This window comes from Cupressus sempervirens, chromosome 3, assembly GCF_028749045.1.
Source record: "Cupressus sempervirens isolate cs-2001-9-10 chromosome 3, ASM2874904v1, whole genome shotgun sequence".
Classification (NCBI taxonomy): domain Eukaryota; kingdom Viridiplantae; phylum Streptophyta; class Pinopsida; order Cupressales; family Cupressaceae; genus Cupressus; species Cupressus sempervirens.
Window position 1 is genome coordinate 550,160,137 of NC_143120.1, and position 24,177 is coordinate 550,184,313.

The window sequence follows — 24,177 nt, forward strand, 5'->3', positions numbered from 1 at the left end:
CATCCAAAGATTCTTAGGTTACTTAAATCTGGTTTGTTTCTTGTAAAGGCTTCCTCAAGGGTTATGTTTTCTAAGATTGAATGAAGACATTTGTTTTGAATGTATATTGTGGTGTTGGAGGCTTCAACCCAAAATGAGGTGTGGAGGTTTTGATCGTGCATTATGGCTTTGGCGGATTCAATGATAGATCTGTTTTTCCTTTTTACCACTCCATTTTGTTGAGGATTATAAGGTATCGTAAACTCCCTCTTAATCCCAACAGAGGTGCAAAATTCTTTAAACTTTTTAGAAATATATTCACCCCCATTGTCAGATCTTAGGGCTCATTTGGTTGATGGATTATGATTTCAAAATTGGTATCCAAAATCCTTGATTTGGGATTCTGGAACTTGAAATCCAGATTTCGGTTTTGGGGATTCGATTTGGACCCGTTTGGTTCACCAAGAATTCAATATGAAAATATGCATTTCCTCCGTTTGGTTGCACATTTAGGAACTAAATTAAATTTACAAATTTTCTTTTAACTCAACTCATAAAAGATTGCAACTACAATAAATTGCCTCCTCTGCTCGGCAAACCGAAGAAAACGAATCATAGGGAAACCACAAAACAAGCAAGCCTCCCCCATTAAAATGTGGTAATGGTGTGATTAAAGTCAGCTTAGAAACTGCATCTTACCAGACACAACCAGGAACTCGAGCACATGGCCTGGAGAGAGAAAATCCCACTGATCTTTTAAAAAACAAAGTGTATCATTGGAGACCTTCAACAATCTTGCAACGTGCCCTAACGTGCCACTAGAAACACAACCATGTAGGTTATTAAACAGCATAACAGCCAACGGCCATGGCAGATGTGATGGAAATGAAGACCTCTGAATAATAGCCAATGGCCATGGCAACCCGGATAAATTGCCCCAATTTCTGCGAGGTCGAAAATGGCAACGGATATTTCCCAGTGAGAAATGAAATAGCTCCCTGCGGATGCAAAAAAAAGGCTCCTCGCGGATGCAAAAAATTATGCCTTTCAACAAATATCGTATGCCCGTTTTAATAAAAATTGGAATTAAAACGGGTTTATGACCAATTCCAGCTATTTCAGTGGAAGACGAAATCCACGAAATGGGCTATAAATGAGGATACAGAATCCCATTTCTATCAAATTCTAATTCGTGTTTCGCATACCCAAACAGTGGATTGAAAAGTTATTAGGATACGGAATTCTAATTCCACCTCAAATCCATGAACCAAATGGGGCCTTAGTGTTTTGATTTTCTTCCCAGCTTGATTTTCGACAATTTGGGGATGAGAAGTTGACATCGGAGATAAACAAGTAATAATATAGAGATTGCTCAAGTTACATATGGAAGATCAGAAATGACAGAAAAATATCTATCGCCTACACTCGAGGAGAACTGTGATATTGGCAAGAAGAATAGTACATGTCACTGCACCATAATTATTGTTGTAGGTTAATATATCCAAATTAGACACCGCTACTATATGGTTATTGGAAATAATATAGGTCAAGACATTTAAATTATTGGGCACACACCTAGGCGGAATGATTACAAAACTTTGAAATCAAATGGGTGACGAGTATTGAATGCAAAAGTATTAATTAGAAAAGATGGCTATAGCAGGTATTGTGGGAGATAGAAATAAACACCGTGATATATTGTTTTTGTCTCATTCTAACAACGTCGAGCTGAGATTAAATATTCATTTGATGGAAAAGATAATTTTGTCTTCTAATTTGAAACGATGCAAGATTTTTTTTTAACGAACATTCCTTGGGTCATGTTGCTTGTGGGGGCCCAAGTCACATATTTATTAGCGCCTAATATGTAAGTAAGGGCATTGGAATATGTTTGAGAAGTCAAATATTGATTTAAATCATAGAAGCCAAATGGTGTATCCAAGTCATAAAGGTTGTGCCCCTCTAGTCAAAGTTGTGTCGGAAGGTACGAACAATTATTTATTAATATCTTATTAAAATTGGGGAACATACTCAAAGATAGACATAATGAGGTTAGTTCATTATTATTATTTTGATTTATTACATTTATGTATATAAGATGGAGAATTATTGAATACATGTAAAATGAAGAGTTCTCTTATAATGTTATATATAAAGAAAAATACATATATTTGTTATTAAATTAATAACATTAACATTCTAAGTATTGTATTCTTAATGTAATAAACCTCTTTTGTATTTATTGTGTTTCTATACATAAGAGCTATGTCCCTTTATCTTTTCCTCTGAGAATGTTTTTGTTGGAAAAAGAGGATTGAAATCAAAGTGCACAGAGGAAGCCACCAAATGTCAAAGGGAATCATTTCCAAGAGCATTTGAACATTTCCAGGTGCACTCTAAACATAGCAGTATATTTTCTGTTTAAGGTTGAATGTCAATAGGGATATTACATTATATTCATTTTTGAGTATGAGTTAAAGAATTAAAACTGGTTGTATAAACCATTAATTCTGAGATAAATCTGGACTAAGTGACATAAACAGAAAATCCTCATGGTTTGATAATGACTCGTAACCCTTTGAGAAGTTATCCATAAACTTTGGCTAGATAATGTGAGGGGACTTTACAATGTGCACATTGAGAAGGAGTCCTATCAAAAGTAGTTAAACCTAAACTTCAAAGGGAGTAGATAGGAAACTTGTAAACTCTTCACTAAGGGAGTAGATTACATTAAGTGTCATGGACCCTAGTTACTTCAATTTGGTTCAATTTAAACCAGTCATGGAAAAATTGAGAACTTGCATACATGGATTGAATCCACCTTAGAGATGCTTGAACTTAAGAGGGAGTTTATATATGGGCCTACTTTCACCTAGTTTTGCATTATAAACTCCTCCTTTGGGGATTCATATGTATAAGCATTTCTTTTATATATATTTTATGGGCTATGTATTTAGCCAAGACTATATTCAGCCTAGGCTACATTATTGGTTGCGTTTGTTATGGTCATTGGCTATGTTATTGCAAAGACTAACCTCTTTTATATAGTTGAGTCTATAATTGAGACATTTGGATATTTTGCATGATCATTTCTTTGATATGTGAATATAGCATAGACTATATTATTTGTATGCATATGTGGCTACATTCATCTATGTGATTATATTTTGATGATTTGTGGATAGTGGCAATCCACGGTTTGAGTCTTCTTGACTCAAGGATTTAGTACTTGGTGGACTTAATGTTTGGATACTCATACAGGTGACATCATGGATTTGATGTTGGATTTAGTACTTGGACTTAATGTCCGGATGCTAGTACAGGTGACATCATGGATTTGATGTCAATTGAGTCCTTGTGACTCGTGGATCTTGGATCCACAGGTTGAGTACATGGTGACATCATGGACTTGATGTCGGGAAGCCATTACTCAGAGCATTTAATGTATATCATGGACTTGATATTTGGCCAATGCTTTTGATATCATGGATTTGATATCGGTTGAGTCAGTTAGACTCAAGGTTGAAGTATGTGACATCAGGGATTTGATGTTCGGATGAGTCAGTCAGACTCAAGAGACTAATACTTAATAGCATATAATGATGATTTTGAGATTTTTTGAGATCTGTATGAGTTTTACATCATGAGATGATGTATGGGATATATAATAGAATTGAGATCTATTGAAGTTATGTTTTTGGTACCTCTACCAATTGTGAAGATAGAGAAGTTGAGGTCATTTATAGACTTGAGATTTATTGGTTGATCTTCTTCTCAAGTCTAAGAGAGAGTATTAATGTTTGTGGCCTTTATGGCAAAGATCAACAATAAATATTTAAATATGCAAAAGTAAGCCAATTGTGGCTACATATTTAATGGCAATATATTAGTAATAATAATATGAAATATATTATTTTATTATATGATAATTAAATTAAGTGGGAAAGCTTAATTGGTACCATTTGAAGTGTCATGTCTTTTGGAATATGCACCTCTTCATCTCATATATATTATATGTGTTGGGTGGTGAATAAGGAACACACCAAATTATAATGTGCAAGTAATTATTCACCACTGTTGCACTATATCTCTTCTTTGCTCTAAAATCTGAAAACTTAACACAAATAATACATCTTTTAGTTGAAGAGTGACTCTAGTTTTCAGTTGTATTGAACAGGTTCCAATTCCTTTTATTGGATAGGTAGAGTTATCCCCTGTTGTTACTTCTTCAGTGGAGTGACCTTCAAAAGTTTTGAATTTGTCTTTGAATCTAGTTATATGACGAGATGCTCTACTGTCTATTATCCATGTATATTTGTTGGTATTTAGTTCACTAGATAGGGCTAAAAAAGTGCTGAATACTTTACTTATGTTAGAGCAAACTTTGTGAATGTGACCAAATTTATCACTTTTATAGCACTGTACTTTAGACCAATCTCTTTTCTTGTATGTTTGATTACCTTTTCCTCTTTTCCATTTGAATGGACCCTTCTTTCTTTTATTATTTGTGTTAGTTTGAAGGGCTTGAATTTCTCCCTCTTGATTTGGACCAATTCCTCTTGTGATCAGTCTTGACTCCTCTTGTGTGCAATCATTCTTAATTTGGTCGAAATTTCGCAGTTCAGGTCTAGAGAAAATTCTACAAGTAAAAGATTCCCAAGACTTGGGTAACCCTTTAAGGGCTATTAGAGATAGTTCTTTGTCATCTACTTGATTCCCAATGCTTGCAACTTGGTCTTTTAATTTTGCGATTCTTAGGAAATAAGATGTAATGGTCGCTCCTTTGTTCATCTTGATGTATAGTAGTTGTTGTTTCAAAGTGAGCAATATGCTGGTGTTATTGATTTCAAAATGTGTTTTCAATAGTCACGAACATTTCATAGGTAGTTTTTATTACGAGGTAATTGGTAAAATACTTGCTTGATATTAACAGAGACCGAAAGGTCAATTTATACAAAAGAATGAGATGATGTTTCCTTAGGAAACAATCGTAAAGAAAATATGAAAGCAAACTAAAGCTTAAGATATTTACAAGAGATAACAATTAACTAATAATAGATGACTTATCTATTATTGTAATACCCTCCCTTAATCATTATTCTATCTAGAACACCAAGCTGTCCTCTGAAATTGACTAAGAGGCTTGGTGAGAATGTCTGCAGTCTGATTTGTGGTAGGAACATACTGCAAATCTATAGTCCCGTCTTCAACCAGCTATCCTATGTAATGACAGTGAACATCCACATGCTTGGTTCGTTCATGGAAGATTGGATTGCGTGCTATCTTGATAATGCCTTCGTTATCAACAAACATAGTAGTCGGTCTAGCTAGTGAAATCTGCATATCCCCAAGCATTCGACGTAACCAAACAACTTCACATCCTGCCTTAATAGTCCCTCTGTATTTGGCTTCTGTAGAAGAGAGAGAAATTGCTTGCTGCTTCTTATTGGTCCATGTGACTGCATTGGATCCCAAACTGAATACATATCCAGATGTTGACTTTTTATCAACAAAGCCTGCCCAATTTGAATAAGATCACCCATTGAGTTTAGGATTAGAACTTCGAGAGTACAAAAGTCCATAATCTGAAGTGCCCTTCACATAACGAAGCACACACTTTGCTGCCATCCAATGATCAGCCTTAGGAGCTGTCATAAAGCCTGAAATATAGCTGACTACGAAGTTGATATCAGGTCTAGTAGCAGAGAGGTAGATGAGGCTGCCTACTAGTTACCTGTATGTAGTATCATCAATGGAAGGAGAATCAAACTTTGTTGATAACTTGAGACCTTTCTCCATAGGTGTAGATGCAGGTTTGCAATCCTGCATTTAGAATTTTTCTAACAGGGCCTTGACATATTTGGACTGAGAGATGGATATACCAGAAGACTGTTGACAAACTTCAACACCTAGGCAATAATGCATGAGCCCAAGGTCAGTCATATCAAAAGATTGGCATAAATTCTGTTTGATTCCCTAAATCAAAGATGCCGAACTGCTAGTGATGATCAGATCATCCACATAAATAACCAGAAGGATGATGTCACTTTCAATTGTCTTGATGTAAAGATTTGAGTCTAAAGAACTCTTGTTGAAGCCTTGATCACTGAGGTACTTATCAATCTTGATGTACCATGCCCGAGGGGCCTACTTCAAGCCATAGAGAGCTTTTATCAATCTGAGAACCTGATGGTCTTTACCAGCAACCTTGAAACTAGGAGGCTGCATCATGTAGACCTCTTCATGGAGATCACCATTCAGGAAAGCACTCTTAACGTCCATTTGATGGACATTCTAGCTAAACCGTGCTGCCATGGCTACGACTAATCTGATGGTGCTTATCTTTCCAGTAGGAGCAAAGATCTCATAATTAATGCCTTGACGCTGAGAAAAGCCCTTCGCCACTAAATGAGCTTTGTACTTGTCCAAAGTACCATCTGATTTGTATTTGATTTTGTAGATCCATTTGTAGCCAATGGGTTTCTTCCCTGGTGGAAGATCAGAAAGGACCCAAGTGTTGTTCTTTAATAGGCTTTGGTGTTCAGATGTCATGGCCTATTCCCACTCTGGAATTCCTTTAGCCTCGAAATATGTTTGAGGTTCAAACACACCGTGAATGTTGGCCATAAGAGCAAAGTTAACAGAATTTGTAGTTTTGCTCTTTTTCTGAGCAGTTCTCCCATCAATGAGGTCATCATCATGAAGATCAGCGTCTAAGCCCACCACTTAGGTCGGATAGTAGAATGACCAACAATATTACTAGGAAATGCTTGATCAATAGGATCCTCATCAGAAGAATCAAGATCAAACTCAGGTGAAGCATCTACAAAGCGAGGTGATCTTGCAGGAGAAGCCGAAGGTGTTTGTATAGGTATAACTGGTATAGCTGGAGCTACAGGAGCTGCTGGAGCCCTCCCATCAGGTGGAGCTAATGGAAGTCGAACTCCCAAATCATGAGCCATCATAGGCTAGTCTGCTGGATCAGGAATAGGAGAAATAGGCATAAATGGTCCTTGCTACTCATCAAAGACTACATCACGACTATATATGAGACAAGATGTCTCAACATTGATCAAGCGGTAGGCTTTGTGAAGATTGCTATATCCAGCAAGCATAAATTTTTGACTCTTGGCATCCAACTTGGTGTGTGACGCATCAAGTATTCAAACAAAAGCAAGGGAGCCAAAAACTTTCAAGTGGCTGATTTTGGGCTTGCGACCTGACTAGGCCTCTTCCGAAGTTTTACCTTTGACCGCTACTGTGGGTGACCTATTCAACTGATAAACTGCAGTGTTAACTACTTCTGCCCAAAACTTCTTCGGAACATGTCTATGTTTGAGCATGGAACGAGCCATCTCGGTAATTGTCTTGTTTCGACGTTCAAATACACTATTTTGTTGTGGCGTGTGGGGTGTGGTTAACTGGCGTTTGATGCCATGTGTATCCAAGAAGCTAGAGAAAGCATTAGAACAAAATTCCCCCCCATTGTCTGATCTAAGAGTAATAATAGAAATCCCAGACTCTTTTTCAACTAAGGGTTTAAACTTCTGAAATATAGGAAATGCATCTGATTGCTTTTTAAGGAAATAGACCTACATTTTTCTACTGAAATCATCAACAAACAACAGAAAATACCTGGACCCAAGAACAGGAGTGGCCATAGGGCCACGAATATCAGCATGAACAAGTTGAAGTACTTGAGAAGCTCGCCAAGAATCGCCACTGGTGAAAGGTGTGCGATGTTGCTTCCCAGCCTGGCATGCATCACAAACTCCAAGCTGTTGAGTTTGAATCTCTGGCAATCCTAGAACAAGCTCATCCTGAGCAAGCTTTGAGAGATAATGCGCATTTAAGTGCCCATAGCGCTGATGCTAAAGTGTGCTGATAGAAGCTCATTGAGCAACCATAGCTAAGTCCTGAGAATCACCAGAATCAGAAAGTCTGAAAAGACCATGATCCTCAAGACCTATTGCAACAGTAGACTGAGTTGCCCGATTAGTGATGGTGCACTAATGTGAACTGAAGGTAATTGCCAAGTGTGGAGAATGTCGCAACAACTGACTGACTAAGAGTAGATTTAGTTCCATCCTTGGAACGCAGTACACATCAAGGAATATGAGATTCCTCCCAAAAGACTGAATTTGAATGTTGCCTTTACCGACAACTGTGTACTCTTCTCCGCCACCAAAAATAATAGAGTCTGAATATGGCTGGTAGTCTCTGTGGTGAGTGAAATGATGAGAGGCACTTGAATCAATGTACCAGGTAGATGGCTTCACATGATTTGTAGGTCTTATAGCCATGAAGGCGTAAAAGGCAGATTCCGCCTGCTCAGTGTGCTCTGCATTGTTCACTTTGGGCTGCGAATCTAATTGCTTAGACTGTGCAACTAAGTGCTTTCGACATTCAACCTTCATGTGTCCAAACTTGTGGCAGTAGTTGCATTGAATGATCTTTCTGGAACCATCTGGTGTTGGAGCAGAAGACTTCTGGTGAGATTGCTACTGAAATGCCCTTATCCTTCTGAAAGGATTTCGCAGCAAAGGCTTGCTTTGTGGAGGTGGAATTGGAGCTGCTATTGAATTGTAGTTTCCACCGATCTTGCTGAAGCAACAGTGTGCAGAGATCAGTGAACTTCAAATCAACACCAGTAGATGTGATGTTGAGAGTCTTGATAAAATGCTCATAGGATTTTGGTAAACTTCGAAGAATGATAACCACAATATCTTCTTCCTCCATCTTGCGACTGATGGCAAGTAATTGATCATGGATTTCCTGAATCCGATTCAGGTGTGCCTGGAGCAAGGTGCACTCATCCATGACAAAAAAAAACAAAGTTTTTTTTAGAAAGAAGGCTCTGCTTTTGTCAGAAGTCTCATGAAGACCTTTGAGATGTGTCCAGATCTCGACAGCTATCTTGCCAGATGGAATCTGAGAAAGCTGATCATTAGCCACGGATAATTTGAGAAGCATTACTACCTTTTGATTATTCAGATCCCATGTATCTTGATTAGGACTTAGAGAAGTCGGATGCTTCGTAATACTCAGAACAAGTTGATTGGTGTTCCGATATTCAAAAATTGCGATGATGTGCTGCTTCCAGTTTCCATAATTGCGACCATTGAATTTGGGGTTATGTTCAAGCAAAATATTTGTCAGAGATGCCATGGCACATTTTCCAATGAAAAATTGTGAAAATCTATGAAGGGACATTCTTCGAGGCAAAAATGCGAAAGACCTAGAAGAATCAGAGAATGACCTAGAAGAGAGCTCGAAAAACCTAGAAGGAATATGCTGTCAATTTTTGAATCCGCTGGCATGAAAATTGAGGCACAAAAATCGAGGCATCCAGGAAAAATGAATGACAACCTAGTTGAGCTCTTGAAAAACCCACCAAGAATTTGCAATCAAAAAATTTTTCGACCCCAAAAATTAGGGATTTGAGCCAAAAAACCAGTCGGTGGACATGGAGGTCAAAACAACATAAAAAAATGGTGTTTGCAGGTCTAAAATTGTCCGATTTGTTTAGAACATAGGCGTTTTGGCTATGACGGCAAAGAGTGAAGATTTGTGGTAAAATGAACTCTGTTTGCTCCCTTAAAAACGAGGGCTGTGACCTTAGAAAAAAAAGTGAGCTATCTTTAACTGACTAGAGGTAAAAATGGACGCCAAACACAAGAATACTGTCGTTATTGTAGGTCGCGGATTTCCCACTGTGGCCGTGATTTTTCAAAGAAAAAACTCGCGTTTTTCCAAAAAAAAAACAAAGATGTGTAGGCCGTGGATTGCAAAATTGGACGCCAAACAAACCCAATATTTTCAGAGAGGATTTTCGACCATGATTTGTAGAAAACGAGCTGTGATTGGATGTTCGAACAAGAACCCTAGACGGGTTGTTTGTGAAAGATCATAAATAATTTCAAAAAATCTTAACAAATAATTTCAATAGAAATTATATATTTTTCGAAAAATTTGAAGCATTTTTTCTAATACCATATTACGAGGTAATTGGTAAAATACTTGCTTGATACTAACAGAGACCGAAAGGTCAATTTATATAAAAGAATGAGATGATGTTTCCTTAGGAAACAATTGTAAAGAATAGAAACATTCTATTCTAGAGAAAGCAAAAAACGAAAGCAAATTAAAGTTTAAGATATTTACAAGAGATAATCATTGACTAATAATAGATGACTTATGTATTATTGTAATAGTTTTGAGATTTGATATGGATGGAAGTATGTGATATTTAACATAATCTATGATGATCTTTATAGCTTTATTATCATGCCTTTTCCAAGTTGATTTATCTGGATCATTTTTAGACATTTTCTTATTTTCTTCCACATACCCTTCTAATTTAAGTTCTTGTAGAATAATTATAATTTAAAATTTCCATGAAACAAAGTTTGAAGCACCTTCAAGTCTATCCTCCAGTCTTATGTGGTTCACATGATTTTAATCTGAAATTTGATGATAGCTGTGTATATATGCTCTATCAGATTGGCTCTGATACCATGTAAAAGTTAGCTGGATCTCTGATAGAGAGACTGAAGTGAATAATAGAAGATTGAATTAGGTATTGCTAGAGAAGCGATGTAGCAAATTTTTTTATATCTACTTATAAAACTTCTGATTGACTGTCACTATGATAACTGATTACTTGGCCAAAGGTTTATATAGATATATATATATCACTGCTGTTATACTAGATGTAATATATTTGCCACTGCTGTTATATTGAATATAATATATTGGTTACTGCTGTTATACAAAATACCAATAAACTCGGCAGTATTCAGTATAACAGCAGTGACAAATAAATTATATTCAGTATAACAGCAGAAACAAATATATTACATTTAGTATAACAGAAGTGATATATATATATATATATATATATATATATATATATATATATATATATATATATATATCTTTTGTCAAGTAATCAGTTATCATACTGACAGTCAATCAGAAGTTTTATAAGCAGATATAAATAAATTTGCTCCATTACTTCTCTGGCAATACCTGATTCAATCTTTTGTTATTCAGTTCAGTCTCTCTATCAGAGATCCTGCTAACTTTTACAGTCGATAGAATCCAAAGTTGGTGACAATTGGAAGAAGTCTATTCTACATTGAAAATAAAGAGTCAGGAACTAAGAAAGGAAGCAACCTCTTCAAAATAGCGGAACTTTGACTTTGAAGAAAATGAATTCTTGAAGGAAGTAATTGGGATGCTATGAAGCCGAATGAGGAAAAGATCTTGAAATTGGTTAATTACGATATTAGAAACCTCCAATAGTCACTCTTTTTTGTAATGTTTCCATAAACTCCTTTTGTTCGTTATGAAAACTTTCTTTTTCACTCTACAAGAATGTTTCTATTTCCACTCTCCTGTTTGTTATAGAAACCTCATCTTGTATCTTGTATATATAGATCATTCATGATCTCTATTTAGTAACACGTTCATTATTTTACCATAATATGTAATCAGAGCAAATTCCTGGCCTATTTGAAAAATTTTAATTTCTTTTTTTGAAATTATTAGTTCAGAAGTTTGAAATATTTGCTCGAGTGTGTTCAAAATTTGCATCTCTTTTCCAAACCCAACTAAGGATTCAACATCCAATTTTTTTCAGCAATTTTATGCCTTCTTTTTGGGAATTTTCGAGCTGACTTTTTCTGCACATCTTCTGCAATGGGCAGCGTCTAGGGTGTTTTAAACCCTCTGTCTCTGATTTTCGTCAAGCAATTTTGTGTACCACCATTTTTTTTATAGTCAAATATGTCATTTTTTGGTTTTTTTAAAAATAGCTGGGGTTTCTTTCAAAACTCTCTTTTCCCATGTTGGTTTAAATTTTTTTTTTTGCAAATTCTTGGTGGGTATTTACAGATCTCAATTGGGTTGGTTTTTGTTTTTCCTAGGTGTGCATCATTGTCTGTGCCTTGATTTTCGAGCCAATGGATTCAAAATTTAATTTCAGATTCTTTGTGGGTTTTTTGATCTCTTTTTAGGTCTCCTTCCATTTTTCTAGGTCTTCTGTCAATCTGCCCCGAAGTTTGTGCCTTTTCAGATATTCACATTTTTGAATAAAAAATATGTTATGACATCTCTCATCAAACTTCTCTTGGAAGGCAGTCAACGATTTAACGGAAAGAACTACAGTACTTGGAAGTAGAGACTGATGAGGATCTTCAAGTACCGTCGCCTTGAGGCTCTTGTTCATGAGTACCGAGACTTGTCCTACCATAGTCAATGCTACCACATACCAACATTGCAGAACATGGAGACCATGGTTGAAAAACTCGGTTTCGGCAATATCTCAGCTAGCTAGTTTTTTTTGAAAAACTCAGAATCGCCAAAAACTCGGCACTTTTATTGAACATTTGAAAATATATAATTTTTATAGATATATATTAATAAATAATTATGAAGACTATAAATAAATATACTTGTTCTCTATAATGAATTTATAATCTATAAACACTATAAACTTATAAATGTTGTTAATAAACAATGCGTATGCATATTAGCATTAACTATAAATATACAATATTATAATTTATTAGATATATAGTTATTAATCTATACTAATTTATAACTCTCTAAAATGAATTTATTAATATACAATATTATACTACTTTAGTATTAATATATAGTATAATAGTATTATAAACCTGTATTATACAGTTTTATAAATTTACAAAACTAGTTCAAATAAATTAAAATTTGTATATTATAAACTTATCTATAAACTCATGATCATCAATTCATTACTTATATAAATTTACAACTTATAGCTCTATAAAATATATATAGTGATGTTGATGTGTATACAGGAGCATAATAGTGATGTGTATATGAGGAGATTTGACTACTATGCGTTGACTTTCCAAGTCATTCATTGGGGATAAAATTTAGCATACTTAGACAAACTTACATTAAATTTCCAAAAATGTTTTCTATAACCTGTTGAAGAGCAAAACCATTATGTTGGTATCCTACAATCAACACTCCATGTGATGGCATCTTTGAGGCATATTGTCGAAATAGTTCTTGTGTCTGAATTTGTGTGCCTTAATAGTGCTCAGTAATCGCACCTTTCCTCAACAACCATCACAAACCTGTTGTTGGCCGTCACAGCTTGCGGGAAAATAAAAAACTCTAAACATTTTCTAGAAAACTTCATTGTTTTCCAAGTTGACTTAATCAACGGTTTTTTGACCAAAAAATCGTAAAAACCGTGATTTTTTCATCCCAAATGTGATGCGATTTTTACAAAATATCGTCAGCGATTTATTTGGCAATTATATTGGCTGGTAGTTTTGCTCACAGTATCTCGTGATATCAACAATATATCCCAATTTTTTTTAACTATGATGGAGACCTCTCTAATCAACTTAAGGTTTCCTTTTACACTTTATGAGGACATGCGAATTTCTGTTTTTTGAAGATAGATTGACCTTTAAGGGAGGGTATTACGATATTAGATAGTTTCTATTTACCCTCTCTACTGTCTTTTTCTAGTGGTCACTCCTTTTGTAATGTTTCCATAAACTCCTATTCGTTATGAAAATTTTCTTTTTCTGCAATTTTGTGGTCTTCTTTTTGGGCATTTCGAGCTCAATTTCTGCACATTTTCTACAAAGGGCGGCGTCTAGGGTGTTTTAAACCCTCTGTCTCTGATTTTTGTCCAACAGTTTTGTTTTCCACCTTTTTTTATAGTCAAATCTACCATTTTTTGGTTTTTTTAAAAACAGCTAGGGTTTCTTTTGGAACTCTCTTTGTCTGTGTCAGTTTAAAAAACATTTTGTAGATTCTTGTTGGGTTTTTGCAAACCTCAACTCGGTCAGACTCTATTTTTCTTCGGTGCTTCTCTTTCTGTGCCTTGATTTTCAAACTAACAGATTTAGAATCTAATTTCAGATTATTTGTGGGTTTTTCGAGTTGTCTTCTGGGTGTCCCTCCATTTTTTCTGGGTCTTCTATCAATCTTCCTCGAAGTTTGCAACTTTTCAGATATTCACGTTTTTGCATTTGCATAAAAAATGTGTCATGGTATCTCTTGCCAAACTTCTCTTGGAAGCAGTCAACGATTTAACAGAAAGAATTGCAACACCTAGAAGCAGAGAATGATGATGATCTTCAAGTATCGTCGCTTTGAGGCGCTTGTTCTGGGTACGGAGACTCGTCCTACCACAGTCAATGCTACCACAGACCAACATTACAAAGATTGCAAACCTCTCTGATCAACTTGAGGCTGCCTTCTACACTTTTTGTGAACATGCAAATATCTGTTTTTTGAAGATAGATTGACCATTAAGGGAGGGTATTACGATATTAGACAGTTTCTATTTACTCTCTTCCGTCTTTTCTAATTGTCACTCTTTTTGTAATGTTTCTATAAACTCCTTCTGTTCATTATGGAAACTTCTTTTTTCACTCTACAAGAATGTTTCTAGTTCCTCTCTCCTGTTCGTTATAGTGAAATTCTCTTGTATCTTGTATATATAGATCATTCATGATCTCTGTTTAATAATACATTCATTATTTTACCATAATATTGGTGAATGCTCCAAAACCCTGCTTTCTCAACAATCTGTTTCATTGGAAAATAAACAAAATTGTGATGTTCTAACAGGATTGCAAAATAACTGAAACTATGGAGATAAAATAAGGATTGCAGGAAGTTGACCAAAAGCAGAAGCTAGTAATATCAAGTTGTAGATTTTATCTCACAGTTGGCTGCCCCTACCTAGTCAACAGAATCAACTATGGGATGCAAAATCTGGACCATAGGCTAATCCATTAGTTTGGATGGTATGAAGTATAAAGTGCCAACCATTGTGAGGGTAGATCAGAGTTGCAAAAGTTTCTTGAATGAATGTGGTTGGAGATGATTGGAATTTGGTATTGAAGGCTGCAGCATTCTTATTTTCTGGACTATAAGTATGTCTTCGCTTGGGTGTATAAAGATTTTATGTGAGCAAGATTTTGGTTTGTTTTAAATAAAATACATTCTTATGTTGTTGTTACTATATTTTGTGGGGACACTACAGCAGTTCTTGCCTAAACAATATTCACTGGAAAATAGTTGTGAGAAAAAGCTGAATAAAAAGGTTTTTTTTTTAATTGGGACTAGGAAAGAATTGAATTTGATTTAAGTTGAGGTTCCTCATGGCTTTACTTGCAAGTACAATCAAATTTTCAGGTTCTTGCATTGTATCGCTTTCATGTTTCTTTAATATAGCTTGTGTTAAGACTAATTTATTTGATTGCCATGGTTTTCAGATCCCTCTTTGGCATCAGAAGCCTAGTGAGATTGAAGGCTTGGTGATATGGGATTATCATGTAATATGTGTTCAGGTAGTTCTCCATTTGCTTATTTCAGTGCTGGTTGTGAAGATGTTTTTAGAATAAGATGCTCAAAATGTTATAACAGTATAAATTTATCTTGTGTATGGTTAGCTGCATGGATATTAGAACTCTTGATGAATGCTGATTTCTAGTTTGTATAAATTTTGCTTGACAGCTATCCATAGAAAAGGATTCTCAAGTTCTCGTGTGGGATTTGGATACAATGCTTCCATTCCCTGTACCATTGCATCAATACATTGCTGATGCAATCCGTCCATCATTGCCTTTGTATCCAAAATTTCACAGGTTTCTTTTTTGTTGTCAGGAGTTTTTGAGTTACTAAAATTATGAGGAAGTGGTTATTGGATCCTTAGTAAAACTGTCTACTTGGGTTTGTTGTTGCTTTTTCTGTTAACATAACAAATATCTCATTTGACTTAAGATGTTTTACATTTTATTATTTTCATTTAGAAAGTTCTTAGACAGAAAAATTTCTCCCAAGTTTTCTAACTCGAGGCCCAAGGATAGTCAGTTTCTTGTTCTTGTTTTCCTTGAGATATTTAGGAAAGTTCATTTTCATAAATTTCCCTTACTGATAACATATTTTAACACCAATATCTTGGCCAGACAATGTAGGGCTTCGTCTTCAATTCTGCTTCCTTTTTTCCAAGCTTTGAATTGATAAGCAATGAATGTGAATGGAATTATTTTTTATTTTTCCAATGCCCAAATTTCTAATCTTTGGATGCCATTATTTGAAATATTCTACTGATCAGAACAATCTGATCCAGCTGATGTTCTCATATGTTTCTGCTTTCACTTATAAGCATATAGTCTTTGCATGGCATTTTTATGAATGATATATGTGTATGTATAGACAACTCTACCTATTTAGCTAAGGGCAGTGGAAAATCTTTGTAATCTCTCCTGCCCGTGACTCTTCTATTCTTTACACATTCCACCACCAACAAAATTTCATCCATTTTCATGTTCCCTCTACGACATCAGACCCGAAATCAAATAAGTCTAAAGCCTAGGTGAGAAATTGGCTTAGGTAAGACTTTGTGATTTCTCCAAACCCTACAGCCATCTATCAACATCAAGTCAAAGTTATTAAATGGGATAATCTAATAAACGAATGTTTATAATCAGTCAGCAAATGAATAGAGCAGGACCAACTCAAATAAAATTTAAACAATAAATAAGAAGAACCAACTGATTCATGAGTAGCAGTGTCTCAGAAGAATTCAACTGGAGCTCACAATTGCGGTATTACTTTCCATTATTATCAAAGGCAAGAAGCATTACCAATAAGTTGGCAGATGTTTAAATCATGCCCAATCCTAAAGGGAAACAATAATTAAGGAATACATATTATATAAGTCACACGAATTGAGGAGGAACTTGTTCAGGCAGAAAATTTAGAACATTAGGAACAATACATAAACTATATATTAATTCCCCTCAGATATAAAGAGTACTGATCTGGTTAATGACTAGGAGCAGCAAAGTTATCTATCTGACTAACGGCTAAAAAGCAGTGAAGGCATCTGATTAAGCAGTGATCTTATTCTTTATAAAGCTGTGGTCTCAATGGTGATAAACCCTCCCTCCCCTCCTTACAATAGTAATTCCTGGGACACAACAAAACCATCAACTAAGAATATTGCTAGGATGCAATTGGACGAAATGTTAATAAATGCTTCAATAAGGTTAAGTAAAAAATTAGTTATGAACAGTCACCTCTCTTACAAACAGTTGTAAGCACATGAGGGGTGTGACTTCTCACCATCTATGGGAAGAAAATAATATCCAATCCAGGAAATCCAGAAGGGATGTGTTGGTTCCCAAAACTGCAGATTGGAAATCCAAGAGCTTGCCAATTCTCCAACAAGATTCTACAATTGGTTATGGCCAAGGAACGGGAATACTTCTTGATTCCCTTGTACTTTAGGCTCCGCTACACCTAGGTGAGTAAACCGTCACTCTGAACTTGATCGCCTGGTTCAAAGCCTTTATATAGCAAATTTAAACTTTACAAATTGTTTGGTTGGCAAGGTCCTCGAACTCGATCAATATGAATTTATATGCTTGCTTGAAATGGTCAAATGTTTATGTAAGGTTATCAATAATTGATTAGATGCTTGCAAGAAGAAAGTATATAGATTTCTGACTTCAACTATAAATACAATAACTATATTTCAATGATTTTAAAAGACCAGTGCCTCTGCTTATCCAGGCAACAGAGTCAACTACAACAAGGATTATTATGTACAACTTTATGAGACAATATTTATTTAAATATTATCAATTACCCCTATGCTCTGCAAAAGAAAAATCTTACATGCAATTCTCTACTAGTCCAAAAGAAATTTAACTTATCCGGCTGGAAGCCGATTAGACAGAGATAAGGAAACACATTTAAATTTCACATTATCTTGATTGTCTTATTAATCACACAGGATGAATCCAAACTATAATTGTAATCTCTTTGCCTCAAATAAAAATAAACAAAAGGGCCTTTTTATGAATCATTAAAATAGAATATTTATTGATACATGTTAGAAGTCAGGCTTTTTAATCCTTATTCCTCCTTCCAAGATATAATAATTGTTATGCTTCTCTTTATAGAAATGTCTTGTCTCCTTTGAAGTCCCTTCATATTTATATTTCATATTGTAAGAAACGTGACTCTTCAGCATTAAAAGTTGTATTTCTAATAAATGACACTTTTTCAAAATTAAAACATAACAGGTAGTTGTTGGTTCATAATCTTCCTTTTAATCAATTGAATGTAGTCAGTGGGCACCATTTTGTTTTGCAAATATACTCCTTTAACAAATCGAAGACCTTCACACAGTGACTCATCAAAAATTTAGTGGTACACATTGTTTCGGATGTTTATTACTCCATGCATCCTTGTCTTATGCTTTAGATATCTTTATCGTGGGTAGTGCCAGGTATTTCTTCCTGCTTTGGCTTATCCAAACTTGAACAGCTTTATTGCCATCATACACAATGCTTTTTTATGCAAAGCTTCAGCGAATGTTCATTTTGTTGCGCAACCTTTCATATTTTATTTGTCTATTACAATCTGACATCTTTTATATTTATTCTTTTCTGTCCTCGATACTTATCGCTGTTTTATATATACAACTGGTCTCCGTCAACGTTGCTACATATTCCATTAATACAAAAGATTATATCATAATCATAGTTTGTTATGTTTGGAGTTCGACTTCAAAATAGTCGTTATTACCGTATCTCCGATTATGCAACGAGCCTGTCTCAAAACAATACTCTGACATTTATATTTTTTCTCTCTACGAAGATAACTTATCTGAATCACAGTCTTTGTACATCCAAAAGGCATCGCTCCCTTGTGGTGAAATTATTGATCTAGGAGTTCACGATTGGCTGAGTATGTTGAACCTGTCGCCAAGCTTTTAATTTCTTATATGCCCCCTTGAACATCACAACTCCTCAATGACATCAATGCATATGGAAAAGATTAGCAAAATCATGTCACAATAATATCTTCAGGTCATCAGCATAGTTTGCAAACCTTTTCATTTATTTTTGTTCTGGTATTGAGTTTCTGATTCCAAGCATCTGGATTGTTTATGAACCTCTGATGATATATAAAGAACTTTTCAAAGGGCATCCAACATGCGAGCGCTAATATCTGCAAGCGGTTGGGAGGCTCTCGTGCTTTCCTACCTCCTTTTCTGTTTTCTATGTAGAAGCTAAGATGCATTCCCTGTCTTTTATTTGAGAAGTATAGTCTTCATTACGGCCAGAAAACGAGCTATGAATTCTTGGCATCATTATCTTTTCTAGGAAGTCATTTGCATTCCAAATGTTAAGCCATGCTTTGGCACGCCTATATAAGTATTTGAAGCCAAAAAATGAATAGTGCCTGAACTAATGTGCTCAGTGCCTTAACTAATGTGCTCACAGTTTCTTGTTGTATTCTATCAACTTATGGTCAAGGTTATTTTAAAATGCAACCCTGCAAAGTCTTATAGAATAGAGGTTTTTGCTTATAGGAGGTCACATGAATTCTGCTGTAGGCTTATCAACTGATTTGCCATTTGTCACTACCCATCATTTCATAGAAACATAATAATGTGGTCTGTATTTTATTTGATAAACTGACATCATATGTTTTAGCCACATTATCTACCATTCTTTTCTGATTATATGGCACATTGGATTTGTAGCAGACATGCCTTTGAAGTTTACATTCCCATGCAATTGCGTATTCGTGTATCTTATCAATTCTAAGAGAATCTGCTGTAAACTTTTCAACTTATTTCTCTTCTAATTGAAGGCTTTTGGGATTCAGAATGGTGGGATCATGTTTAACAATGAAGATTTACAGATAGTCACACATGAAGATCCTCCCTTTGTCATGGTTTTTGGAACTTCAAATTTTGCCAAAATTAAGAGTCCCAACAGTGGCTCTTGTTGGGGACATAAATGAGTATCCCAGCTATCTCTGGGTGAAGCAGACCATACTTAACCTGCTGCAAAGTGAAATTGGGTGGCCCTTGCCCCCCCAAAAAGTGAACATTAATTCTTTCCTCTATCGAACATCCAATTCTGGTCGTGTAACAACTTGCTCCACCCGATCATGCTATCATATCGTTCCTTAGTAAAATCTGATCCACTAGCAAATTTCAGAAAATGATCATGACATGACATGTGCTTTTCCTTCATCTCCTCGGTCTGCTGCCTATATTTCAAACCTGTATTAGGTGCACTGTTATCTTTGCTGAATGGAGGACATGTAGAGCTGTGCATTTGATTAATTAGAAGAGCACAAGTCTCTTTTGCTTGATTGTCTTGCACACAATCTGCCTCATTTCCACACTCCAGATACTGTTTATCCTCACAAAAAAGACATTGAGAATAGCTTATCTTTAAGAAATACACACTTTCTTTCACCAAGACTTTGATTAGTTAGGACACTTTGAAAATTTTCAGAACCATGCATATCTGATTTCATCTCCTCTTCATGTGTTTGTTTTAATTTCTGCTCGCAGGATAAAGTGAAAGATGTCTCACCTTCTGAATGCATATCATGAGGCTTATCAACTTCAACATTATTACTAGGCCTACTATCTTCATCACAAGGCTGATGGATTTGATTGCATAGAAAATCTGACTCAAATAATGGATTCAAGAACTTAGAGAACTCAACCATATCTTCTTCTACTTCCTCTTCAAACAATGGATTCAGGAACATAGAGAATTCATGCATACTATTATGAGAGTTTTCATTGGATCATCAAGTGTTTCATCAACAAGACTAATATCTTTATTGACATTATCTCCTAAAACTTCCTCTTGTTCATTCGCTGTCTGCAGTTTTATTTCATCTTCACTATTTGATTCCTGAGAATCATCATCTCTTTCATCTAGTACCCCCTGAATATGTGCTTATCCATCAACGTGTTCACCATAGTAAATTGAGAAAACAAATTGACCATTCTTCTCAATATGTTTTTGATATTCTTGTTACCAATTTATCATACCTCCTAAATTGCTATGTTATATACTGAAATAAGTATGTTTTATCTGCTGACTAACTGTGTTTAGTTGCTGAGAATACACATTACAAAGTGAAAAAAAGTGCAGAATGTAAAGTACAGGAATCAATAAACAAGAGAACTGATCACTTTTGATTCAGAATACAAGTACCAAAACAATATCATTTTTTATTGAAATATCCAAAACTGTTTTGAGGAGGTACAAAATGTTCATGTTTTACACAGTACTTAAATACAATGCATTCAGATATTACAAGCATTCTCAGCTCTTAACATAAATATCTGAATTAAACACATTGTATAAACAGAAAAGTACTGAAAAGACAAGATAAGAGGAAAGGCATCCATTGCCTGAATGGAAGGTTTGTTGCGCTGAATGCTAAAGGGTTGATCCCGCATCTCCATCTGGGAGTAAACCTGCGAAAAAAATTAAAGAAGAAATGGGTCAGTTCATATGAACTGAGCATGGAAAACTTTCCTATCATCTATACTCTACTGTTCCTACAATGTGGTTTTTCAGATAACTATGTTAAAAAGGCAAGAAAACAAGAAAAATCCGAAGAAGATAAAACATGTTTATACTAATGAGTTTGTTCCATGTACAGATACAAGTATGAAGACTTGAGGCTATTGAAGGATCATGTGTAAGTTCCATGCATGAAGCCTTTTGGTTGAGTTTGTTCGGGCAAAGAAGAAAGACATGGGGATACATAAAATACAGGTATGGGACCTTTCGGTGAAACCAATGTAGCTGATTGAAGACATTGAGGAGATCATTGAAGGGACGTGCATAAGTTACAAGCATGAAACCTTTTGGTCAAATCATGTAGCGGCAAAGGCAAAGGACGAGAGGAGACTTTTGAGGGGGCATACATAAAATATAGGTATGGGACCTTCCGGTCAAATCATGGAGGACATATAAAGTATTAGTCTTAGGCTAAAGGAATTTCAAAGATCTTTGCAAGTATATTTCAGCACATAGAAATAATTAAAGATGCAATTAGTCACAGGATCAGTCAGAACAAATTATGAGATTCAAATCAACAAGAAAAGAGAGGAATCTGCTACAGGAAATATAATGTGCATAAATAGGGGCATCAACATCAAGAAAATCATTAATGCATACTGTTGAGCAAACTGGTAAAGTGATTACAGCCACGAGAAAATAGGAATGTGGTTGGAAAGGTTGGGGAAGAACTAATCATATGGAAGAATGGGCTGTGTGAAGCGTGCAGAGACAACAGTAAAAGTCAGGGGGCTGGTACTTATACCATATGATAGCATTCCTGGTCAAGTGTGATGTTAGGACTGTTATCAAATTATTAATTTCTCAAGTACAATGCATGTCATCATTTGATCCCAGAATTTCAATATAAGATTCAGTTTACGTTCAGGATAATTACCCAGATTCATCTTATTGTGAATAAACAGGAACAAAATAAGCATCATCTTGCTGTTACAAGAACAAAAGGTTTTGTGGAATACGTAATTAGTTCAGGATCTCTTGAGAAGGAGATGCAAATATCAAATGTTTAAAAAATTTGAAAATATTTTAGAGATGCTGGTCATGTAATCAATCATGATATTTGCAATAAAGATTTTGGAAACAACAAGTAAGTTGATATTGATATATGCCAAGGAAATATACTTTACATTTGTTCCTTCATGTACAGTGGTAAAAGCAAGTTGAAGTTCTAGTTGACATATTACATACAGAAGCTAAAAGGGCGTTCAAGTAACCAAGAAACCGTAAGAATCTTCCCAGTTACTGATAATTTACAGTCACAATTTAAACAACAAGTAAGGAATATTTAGCCACACCAGTGTATGGAAGAAAGAGCCACATTCAAATATATACAATAGGTTTATATTTCCAAAAATCATCAAAATAAATGTAAGAAATGGAGATATATTTCTATTTGTCAAGGATATTATGCAGATTCAGCAGTAAGTATTTTCAAATGGTAGAATTCCTCCAAACAAAATTTAAAGATTTCACATTCTTTCAATTTTAGAGGATTTAACAGGGTTTGAATCATAAAAGAAAGCCATTGAATGGAGTCCTCACAACATGTTTAAGGGTTTCTAAGGCTTACGGCTAGCAAAAGCAAAAACTCATATCGGTAAAGAATGGTGTCCATCAACATATAGCAAGTGCCAAAATCAGAACCCAACACGAATATGCACAGATCTGCAAGTTAATCGCTGTCCAAAATGCCCAAAATCATAACCCGTGAGCTCTCAAGAATATGGCGTTTCATACCAGCAAGAGAGCTCGATATACTAGTGTACAGCAAGAAAAACGGCATCCAAAACCCAAGAAAATCATGGCGTATGGAGCATATGAAGCCGTCCAGACATACAAAAGAGACTCGTGAGCTTCCAAAAAAAAAACTCAAAATCGTGCCCAACGGCAACACAATGTAGCCGGGCAGTCACAGCAAAACCAACAAATATCACCACAGAAAAATTCGTGGCCATATAGCATGATAAACTCATGCTCGTCATTAAAAAAACGTCTTTAACCATGGAGGAATAGCAAAGAAAATGACCCAGCAAGGCAAGAAAATCACAGGTTTTCATATACGGCTAGGGTTTCATAAACCCTTCTCCTTCTTCATGCATGAGTAGAATACCAAGTGAAAACAAAAGAAATATCTGCCATTTGCCTTACACGTTTTTTATTCTTCCCTTTGCTATTTTTAATTATGATTTGGGGTCCATGCAAAGGAAATGGGCAGTTTTGAGTATGTTTGTTGAAATTCTATTTTTATATATTCACTTAAGTCTTACTAAGTACTAAAAAAAAAATGCCTATGTGTCATTAAATACTTAGTAGAATTTGAGTAAATTTAATAAAAATAAATAATGAAATATATATTCTTATAAGTGCTTTATAGTTTTAAAAAAGATTTATATATTTCTTTAAAGCACTTATAAGAAATATATATACATTCCCTCTATTATATTTAATATTACTAACGTGCTTATAAAAGTAAAATTAAAAAATTGATAAAAATATATATTAATAAACACGTTAATAATATTAAATGTAAGAAAAAGAGCTTTTATTGTAAAATTAATAAATCAATTGGTTACAATTATAAAACCATTGAATTTATTAATTAATTAAAGGGAATTGTAAGAATTTCAAATATCTAATGCCTAAAAGCAAGGAGCTTTCAGTGGAACAAAGAGGACGTTCAGTTAACAATGGGATATGAAGCTATTTATAGAGGCCAAGTATAGTTCCAGTTTCTCATGCAATGATGGGGTTATTT

The 24,177-nt window shown here is 35.0% G+C and overlaps 1 protein-coding gene across 1 annotated transcript in view; it reads left to right on the forward strand.

Moving 5' to 3' along the window:
* The window catches only part of LOC149567602 (amino-terminal glutamine amidohydrolase), a 109,097-nt gene that overhangs the window by 53,734 nt on the left and 31,186 nt on the right, over positions 1 to 24,177 (forward strand). The window contains exons 3-4 of the mRNA XM_089820844.1: positions 15,276 to 15,350; positions 15,517 to 15,647. Coding sequence (XP_089676970.1) covers positions 15,276 to 15,350; positions 15,517 to 15,647 — 206 coding nt within the window. The remainder of the gene's footprint in view (positions 1 to 15,275; positions 15,351 to 15,516; positions 15,648 to 24,177) is intronic.